Raw genomic sequence first — 10087 nt, 5'->3', positions numbered from 1 at the left:
CGACATTGAAATGTGTCGTACAGCGAAGGTGATATCGTGTGGCTGTGGACTCCGAATCGCAAGAGCGGTTTGTATCAAAAGTTTCTGGCCCGCCATACAGGTCCCCTTGTCGTTTTGCAGCGCCTTAGCGACGTTACGTACGTGATATCACGCCTCACATCTTCTTGCCAACGCTCCAGGAAAACTGACGTCGTACATGTCGCCCAGTTGAAGCCATACCACGCGCGACACTAACTCGCCCAGTGGGCATCGTCTGCAGCGGGGGAAACGATACGGGAGTTTCGTTGAAGTGGGGTAGAAAATGAAGAAGTGAATGTGTTCTGTGCCAGGCCTTACGGCTGCAACCCTTGGCACACACACACACGAGCGAAAGTGTCCTAATTTACACAATTCTTGTGATTCTTGTGGCACGTAGGTAAATATATTACTGTAATAAATGAATATCATGTGAAAATCTATATAATATGGAATGCAGTGCCCTTTGAGAACAACAAATGTACGTTTATTATAGGACAGCTCGCCAACAAGCCTCAACCTCTAGTCGGAGCTCGTACGCGTAAACTGAGGGGCTAACTAGATCATTTTTGCACACTTTCATGCACTTAAATTGACGAAGCTCATAGGTAATGAGCCGGAAGCGTGCTTCCGTTAATGGTGATGTGCTGATTATTGAAATTTTAAGCACGCAATAACACGTTGTGTGATATTATATAGTTCCTTCCATGGGTTGAAACGTGAAAAATTTGAAGTCCAGCAGAGACATGTAAGTAAATGATTAACAAGAAGTAGTGAGTATTCACCATGTGTAGTTAGTGTGACAACTTGCTTCAGTGCGAAGCAAAACCAAATTGGTAAACCTTTATGCGTAATGACACCGCTTGCGTGCTCTTATTTTTCGCTGCACTCAATTGAAAGCCACAAAAAGGTGCTGTACAATTCTGGAGAAATTATTGCTGAGGATTAAACAGAGTTTGTTATGCTTACATTGCTGAATACATCCACTGAAGTTCAATTTAATTCAATTTATTCCAGAAAAAAATTTATGTCAAAAGCATTTCGGTGCTCCCTATTTTATCACTTGCATTGCTCACTAGCAGCTTACAACTTAACTATAGAAGACAACAGGTGTTATGTAGACTCGCGGGATAATTTGAAAGCTTCCTTGCGAATGTCATCCCAAAGTTTCATAAATGAGGCCCTGTCCCCTTCTTGCAGTACTTTCTTCTCAAAACGGGCGAGTAGTTCGGGCGTAAAATATGTTTTCCATCCTCCCACCTTGGCTTCTTTGACCACAGCGTACTTTGATTTGTCTCCAGCGTAGCCGTCCTTGCTCGTAATCTTCCGGTTGTCAAAAAGCTCGTTCCATTCCTGAGTCTCATTCCCGCTGAGATTAAGCACGATAACATTTCTCATACGCTCTGGTTTTGACAACTCGAGGATGTTCTGGAGCATTTGCGAGTCTTTCAGAAGAGCTGTATGATAGCTCTCACCCAGAAAGCTAGCCAGTCTCAAGACTGTGCCTCTAGTGTCCTTCTTGAGCTCCTCGTAGGTCACGAAGAACACGTTCTGTTCATCCTTGAGGGCGTAACCTGACGCCACGTGGTCGAAGTAGCTCCCGTAACCCAAATCGCCCTCGACGAACGGTTCGAAAAACTCTTCGAAGGTTCCGTCGTCGAACTTCGCGACATTGAGATCTTTGGTCATGCGGAACTGTGACACACAAACATCCCACGGGTTTCGGGCGACGTAGACATACTTGGCCTCCTTGTTCATTGTGTCTCGACTCAACGGCAGGTGCGTCGTGAACAGTCTGACTGGCATCGACGACACCCAACCTTCGATGTCCACGTACTCGATCGCCCTGTGGTTGCGGGTGAAATCGTCGTAGGAGTTGATGGGTTGTCCTCCGTTCAGAATAAGCTGCGTGAGGTACTGAACCCAGTGGGTGCCGCTTTTGGGATAGCTGCTCTGCACAACGTCCCCCTTGGCAGCGCGAAAAGAGAGGCTTTTTCGAAAGATTTCTGGTATGACCACCGGACACCTGGGCACACCATCGATGATTTGCCGGTAGGGCCTCCGAGCTGACATGGTCGTTATGTTCCTAGCGTATAAGGTATGTACCCTGGAAAACAAGCAGCTTGTTTCAGTATTGACAACCGACAATAATGTCACTTTTACATAGTAAAATAGTTCACGCATAAGCAATATCAAAGCAAAGTTTGGTTGGGTCTACCTTCCAACACTAGGCTACAATCGAGGCCCATAAAACACTGCACAGTATCTTCCACTTCTGTGGCAAAGACCACATTAGAATTCACGACCTCATAGAAGCTCGTGTTTATTAGATAACACGCAACGTCATCGTTCTGCTTATCGGCACCATGATTAGGCCTCATATAACAAATATTTCACGCGTTTAGCAGAACAAACGTTCTGGTTTTACTGGATTGAATACTAACGAGCTGTGCCCTTGAAATGAGGTCAACTCTTTAATGTATGTTGAATGAACTTTCTTGAGGTCGCCCCGCTGGTTAGAATTACGTTCTCAAGATTTTATCGGCAGCCCCACTGCGGTGGTCTAGTGGCTAAGGTACTCGGCTGCTGACCCGCAGGTCGCGGGACCAAATCCCGGCTTCGGTGGCTGCATTTTCGATGGAGGCAGAAATGCTGTATGCCCGTGTGCTCAGATTTGGGTGCACGTTAAAGAACCCCAGGTGGTCAAAATTGCCGGAGCCCTCCACAACAGCGTCTCTCATAATCGTATTGTCGTTTAGGCACGTTAAACCCTACATATCAATCAATCAATCAACGCACGTTAAACAACTCAGCAAGAGAATGCTGACTGACAGCACTCAAGGCTTTGGTCAAGCTCAAATATGCGTTGATTGTTTGGTGGCCTCAGCACAACGTGATATAACTATGTTAGAATCTGTTAAAAAATCAATAGTGCTCATACTTTGTCGCTATCACTAGCGTTCCTCGCCTACTTCGCACGCGTGTTCTATCGCTGTAGCTCCCATTCAACACACACACACACACACACACACACACACACACACACACACACACACACACACACACACACACACACACACACACACACACACACACGCACGCACGCACGCACACGCACACACACACACACTATATATATATATATACATATATATATATATATATATATATATATATATATATATACATATTCACCCTTGCAATCGTGTCATCCTCCTGCATAAAGAAGAGTTCACACCGGTACGAGTATTCTAGCACCCATGTCTTTTGTTGCATCTTCTTCACACCATACACGGCGATTTGATCTTCTAAATACTGTGCCCGTGGGATCAATTGAGAGTTGTTTTCATTTTCTTATGTTTGTTTGTCGCTTTTCTACAAGAACGTGCATTTTTGGAAGGACCTTGATGGGCATCTGCACACACTTGGTGCAGAGAAGTTGGAAAAAATTTGCGTAATCATGTAATTTGTAAAATTGTATTTTGTAGGGAACTTAACATTTGTATTTACAGAAGCTATGTCTCAAAAACAGAGACAGACTTCTACGTAAATAGATAACATTAAAACATGCTGCTACCATGATAACTGCTTCGTCTTTCCGGGGAACAATTTTTTACACTCAAGTTTCTATGCTCATCAACTCTTCAATCTTGATAATTTGATAATCCCTATCCCCTCCGCGCCGCGGCACCGCCGCTCCGATGGACACCGCGCCGGTTGCGCGCTGCTGCTGAAGGTAGAAACACCGGCGCACCGCCGTCGGCAATTGTGGTACCGGAGTACAAGTCTACTTGCGAGACAGCAGAACAAAAGTGAAATAACCTTAGCGGCACGTGCGCGAACGTGGTTTTCCGGCCACTCTAGCTTTCTCGCTTGTAGCTTTTTTTTTTCTCATCTCAAATGTGATTGCGCGATTATTGCTACTGCGTAGAATAATTCACGACCTCATTTACGTTCAAGTTTATCATTTATTTATTTGAAATTTCTTACAGAACTCTTGGACATTGTGTAAGGGGGGCTCTGAAATAACATCAATGCGGGAAAAAATGTAAAGGAATCAAACACCACTAGGAAACAACACAAAAATTAAACACTTCATAATTAAGACGGACCTAATGCATATAACATAGTGAATAAATACATGATGTATACAAAATAGTGGTACAATACACATATATAACTATACATACACATGTACACAGAAATTGTGCTCTTTATTAATAGACATGCAATGAATGACTTCACTGCAAATTCGCAATTAGCGGGAGGTGGAATGGGTCAGGCTTAGACAATGAAGCTATTTTGTCTAGAAGGTTATTTCTTAATGTCATGGCTCGCGGGAGTGTTGAGGAGTTGAATGTTAATGTGTGACCATATATGCGTGTAAAGCTCAAGTTATTATGTGACCTTCTGAGTGTTCGGTATGGGACATCGAGATGAAGTGGATGTGACCTGTCAGAGTGGACATACTTGCGGCGCAGTGTTAGTAGGGCTATGTCACAGTGCATTGCTAAGGACTGTAGGCCAAGATTAGTTTTCTTTCGTGTCACTGTGGTAACTATAGTTTCGTGATATGAACCGTGCTGGACTATTTTAGATGGATTCTAGTGCGTTGACCATGTTATTGTGATATGGAGTCCAAATGGAGGATACGAACTTAAGTTGTGGGTGACCAAATGTGAGGTAAGCAAGCTTACGAATATTAGCGGGTGGGTTTCTGAGGTTGCGCCGTATGTAACCTAATGACTTTGAAGCATTAGAGCATACCAATGAAATATGGAAGGACCATGACAGATCTGAAGAAATGTGAACACCAAGGTACTTGTAATAAGACACGTGCACGTGATAGTAAGTCGTCTTGAATGCGGTATGTATTATTAGAATTGTGGTGTTTACGACTGAATGTTACTACTTACCATTTTGATGCGTTAAGGGTCATTAGCCATGTGTTCCACCACTCGTTAATAAGATTGAGATCACACTAGAGTGCCAAGTGATTGATTGATATGTGGGGTTTAACGTCCCAAAACCACTCTATGATTATGAGAGACGCCGTAGTGGAGGGCTCCGGAAATTTCGACCACCTGGGGTTCTTTAACGTGCACCCAAATCTGAGCACACGGGCCTACAACATTTCCGCCTCCATCGGAAATGCAGCCCCCGCAGCCGGGATTCGAACCCGCGCCCTGCGGGTCAGCAGCCGAGTACCTTAGCCACTAGACCACCGCGGCGGGGCTAGAGTGCCAAGTGGCTGTAGCTGACGTAATGGGGCGGTATTGAATACAATCACCCGCAAAGATTCACATGCTTAAAGAAATGTTATTAGGTAAATCATTTTCATAAAAATAAAAATAATAATGGACCCAGTACACTGGCCGGCTGTATGCTTGAGGTAACTGGGGAATGATTAGCGGAGAGATTGTTAACAAGTATGAGTTGCTTGCAGTTGGAAATGAAGTTACGTGTCTATGATGGCGTTAATGAGTCCAAATGAAGCGATGACAATTTATATATATGAATTGGCAACGAGCTACACGATCAAAGAATTTGGTGGAGTTCAGAAATACGCAGGCTGTCTGTAAGTTATTATCCGTGGTGTTTCACTCCTGCGAAACACAGTAGCTGTGTTTCGCAGGAGTGATTCTTTCTGAAGCCAAGCCTATTATGGTAAAAAACTTATTATATCCTAAATGATTTAAAACTGTGAGTTACAATAATGTGCTACAGCATTTTGTAACATATACACGTGAGAGATATACACCATTCATGATTGCTGGTGCACGTAAAGCCAAGTAACCAGGTTGTAATGTGTCATAGGTATGAATGGCGGAAAAAACCCGGAACACAAAGTGAAGCAAAAGATGAGGACGGGTGCCAGACTCGCAACTAATTTTTATTCACGTCCACTCGCTCCTTCTGTATTATTCGCATTCCCCCCTTGCATCGTATTGTATTGCTGTATTGAATAAATATACATCTTTTTATATAGAAAAACGTGACCCCCCCACACACATAAAAAAAAAACAGGCGATACAAAACGCAAGGTTTTGAAATGAATTCCTACTCAAAGAAGATATTTCGTTTTGTTGCAAACTGATAGTTTAAATTTTTATACATAATTACAGGTTGTTTCATACTTAGGGGAAATCTCGGAGCTCCTCCATGGCATCGCGATGTGACTAGCGCTGCAATCGCGCGCCGGCAGCAGCTCGCGCGTGCGCAGAAGCTTCAAAGGTGTAGAGTTGAACCGCGCCGTCTGCTATGGCAAGGCGTGTGCCGCATTGTGGGCCAGCGCACAGATGTCACTTGTTAGTGCGAGAACTAAGCCCAGATATTCTGCACTAATCATTTTCAGAAAAATCTGCGCGATGGGATACGAAGAAACAAGGAGCGACAAACGCTTGCGCATTTTCTTTCTTCGTGTCGCGTCTTGCGCGCTGTTTCTTCAGATGCTCCCGTAACAACTTTCCCAACTCTCAACGCTTGTCTGCGCTAAACGTTGTGCCACGCCGACCTCTCGGACTTTACTCGTATCAATGGGGAGCTTTTGACAGCCTAGCTTGTTTGCTCTATCGAAACCTTGTTACACTGTGTGCGTTTACGAATATTTCGTCATTGTGCGCGCGCCATAGCAAGTTTGGATTAGGAAGACACGATAACGAGCAAGCATCGTTCGGGGTATCTATTTTAGTTTTAACTAAACATATCACTCAGTGGAGACAGGTGAGCAGCTGAATGGGTTAACACACACACACAAAAATTGGAATGAATTCAAGAATGTTTAGAGTGGAATAACAACCCGAACGTGCTTATTCTCGATCATATTTCAGTACAACAGAAATGACTCGCTTCCGGCACTAAAATGCACCCGTGACGCTTCCAAGTTTGTGACCCCAACGGTAGCGATGATGGCGCTCATTCTAGACGGCAATAAATGTATGGTTATCTGACATGGTTTGGCCGCAAATAACACACACACACACACACAAAGTACCAACTAGGCCAACGATCAGTATTGTTGCCAAATGTATGGTGTCAGCGATGTGTTCCGCCGCAGCATTCCCCATTCGTTGGCGATGCATGAGAGCGTGGCATCGCAAGATCCAGTTAGAGTTGAATAAAAGAAAGCGTCATCTGGCGTACGTTTTTTTTTTCTTTTTTTTCTTGTCTGACAAAAACAGTACTTTGTTGTTTGCCGGGCTTACTGTGTTCTATATACGAGAAAAAGAGTGACTTAAGATTATTCAACTCTGTTGTGAAAACTACATTATACATCTTGGAGCTGGCTAGCGAGCCTTGGGGGAATGAAATGTCATCGTAAAGAGACACGTTCAGGCTCTGCCTTCCCCTAAAACATTCCGGAATTTGTTCCCATTTTTTGATGCGGAAGCATCTTATACTCGCGCCTTGTAGTGCACCGTCCGCGCCGTCCGCACCGCTTCTCGAACATTCGACAGCTGACGCGCGCGCATGCGCCGTCGCGCCGTCGCCCACCATCTGTGCCGCGCGCGCTTCTCCTTCGAGAACATTCGACAGCTGACAGCGCATGCGCCGTCGCGCCGTCGCCATCTGTGCCGCGCGCGCGCTTCTCCTTCGAGAACATTCAACAGCTGACACTGCATGCGCCGTCGCGCTCTATATATACTCAAGGTCGGCGCTCGCTCGCTCAGTTGCCGCTCGTCGGTTGGTTTGTACGGCGCGTCGACGTCCAAGGTCGCGGTGAAATGAATTCCAACGAATCCACAAACACAATGATCGACGTCCCTTCGACCAGTGCCGTCCTTTCGCATACGTGTGTACGTGTTCACTCATTTAACACCCCCTCTTACAACCACGTTAACCAATTTAGCCATCGACCCAAGTAAGTCGCAATTTAACACCCCATTTCACAACCACGTTAACCAATTTAGCCATCGACCCAAGTAAGTCGCACTTTAACACCCCGTTAACCAATTATATGCTCCGCATCCTCCTCAGTGTTCCCCCGAGGGAAGCTGCAGGCAATTTTTTTTTCATCGTGTTAAGTCAACGCAGCGGTGCCATTCCTACTGTTGACTGCGTTCTGTTTATTCAAATTCAAATCAAGACGACACACAGTGCGCGCTAATTATCGTGCCTTTCTCGTCCCACCGTACTGCGGTGCACATACAGTGAAGAAATACTCATGAACGAACAAATCACCATGGCGTTTCGAGAGAGCAAACAAGGTATGCTGTGAAATTCTGCTTTTGCACCCCCCCCCCCTATCACATATACAGGCTAAGAGGTGGGCGTCTCACAACGTTTAGGGCTGATTATCAGGCCAGTTTCTGCCCTGACAAGTATATATGTGCACTGGCCAGCAATACGGCAAGCAAAAGCTGCCGCATAGCAGACGACGCGATTGAAAACTACATTCGTGAATCATCTGCGCACGCGCAAGCGGCTGGCGGTGCATGATTGCGGCTCTGGCCGCATCACGATGTCAGGCGGTGCGAGATTTCCCGTAAGTGTGAAATAGCCTGTACACACGCTTTCACATCTGGTGCGCATTGCAGGGACTGTGGGCGTATCTCTCTATTTGAAAAATAACCAGCATAGTCACCAGGACTAATGATCACTTAATTTGGTAGATGTATCAGCGTGTGCAGCCACCATATACTCTCGTTTTTCTTTGTGGTCTGGTGGTTTTGGGACGTTAAACCCCACATATTCATCAATAAATTCTTCGAGGTTTGGCGAGAACGTAATGTAGTAAGTGTTGCGTTACGTACGCAGCGTCTTGTTACGGGCGTACGCGCGCATCTCTGGAATCGATACGCTGCGTCCTTCACATGCGCAGTTCTCCCCTACGCCAGGGTTGCGTACGTAGGTAGCCTCGTTACGTACGCCCAACTAAAAGTGTCTATTAGTTACCACGTGCGAAAGCGGGGGTCGAGTCGCCTGCATGACACGCGGGTTCTCCGTTTGTGTGAGGCACAATATCTATGAGAACTCGCTAATATAGGGCAGGTTTGAAAGTCACTGCGCAGCCTTAGAGACCGGCAACGGGTGCCTGTTTTCTTCTCCGCAAGATGTCGGTAAGCTCACGGGATACGCGACGCAGGAAACGCGAGGGGGTGTGTCACCACTACGACGCGACGCCTCGAACTTGGGAACTCGCGTGGCAATGCTCGAGTTCATGTATACAAGCTTGCGAAGGCGGACAGCAAATGACAGGTATTGAAAAGCCCATTTTGTTTCCACGAGAAAGTAAATACCTTTCCGAGACGTTCACCGGAGCGGCCACAGATCTTGCGGGCTAGGTTCCTCAAGAGCCGTGAATCTATTTTTTCAGCGGACAAGCCTGGACTGCACGTGCGTGAAACTTAGAGCCTCCATCTGAATGAAACCTTATTGTTCTTCTCATGCTGTCGTATGTGCCATACGAGATTAATATTTGAAATGAGCGTGTCGCACGAACTTGAGAAATCGTCGGTACTCCGCAGCAGGATGCCGTAGATTGCGGCGACAAAGACCACTGTGGCAGCACTTGTGATTCTAGATAACGTACCAGAGGAAAACAAGAAGAAGGGCTTTGTGTCTTTGTGATAGCAGAGTCCTACAATGACCCTGTTGATACGAAAGCTGCGTATTTAAAAAAAAGGTGGGGGGGGGGTTGCCTGATTACTTTCTTCTGAGCGAGGGGCGGGAGGTGTACGAGGGTCGGCAAGCGCAGTGTACCACTAGAGCAGGGGCTTAGCGAGACATTTTTTTAGCGGGGGGAGGGGGACACTCTCTTGAATTGGCCATTTTCGCTCTATTTGTCATGCCGAAAAAGTTTCAGGGGAAAGGGCACATGTCCAGTGTGTTACACCCTGGCTACACCCCTGCAGTGCGGCACATGCGCCTTGGGGCACTGTATCCATGTTTCACAACAACAGTAAACAATGAGCTCTGCTTTCAACGTCAACACTTACCTCCCTCGATGTACAGATGCCCCAGAAAGTAAAAACCGAGCACGTGAGCTTTGGTGGATCGTGCTGGGCCAGTAGTAAAAACTGCCTACAGCACCTCGTGGGATTTTTGTGTCGGAGGGGTGGCCAATACGGTT

The 10087-nt window shown here is 46.0% G+C and overlaps 1 protein-coding gene across 1 annotated transcript; it reads right to left on the bottom strand.

The window, feature by feature from the left end:
- Positions 1-1007: 1007 nt before the first annotated feature.
- On the bottom strand, positions 1008-9465 carry LOC119187161 (3-alpha-hydroxysteroid sulfotransferase). The gene is made up of 2 exons (XM_075888590.1): positions 9255-9465; positions 1008-2122 (listed from the first exon to the last, which is right to left on the bottom strand). Exon 2 carries the CDS (start codon positions 2086-2088, stop codon positions 1129-1131), a length of 960 nt encoding a protein of 319 aa, XP_075744705.1. The 5' UTR covers positions 2089-2122; positions 9255-9465; the 3' UTR covers positions 1008-1128.
- Between the last annotated feature and the right edge of the window lie 622 nt (positions 9466-10087).

This window comes from Rhipicephalus microplus, chromosome 3 (genome assembly GCF_043290135.1).
Source record: "Rhipicephalus microplus isolate Deutch F79 chromosome 3, USDA_Rmic, whole genome shotgun sequence".
Classification (NCBI taxonomy): Eukaryota; Metazoa; Arthropoda; class Arachnida; order Ixodida; family Ixodidae; genus Rhipicephalus; species Rhipicephalus microplus.
Note: the sequence above shows the minus strand (reverse complement) of the source record. Positions and strands in the feature narration are given on the sequence as shown.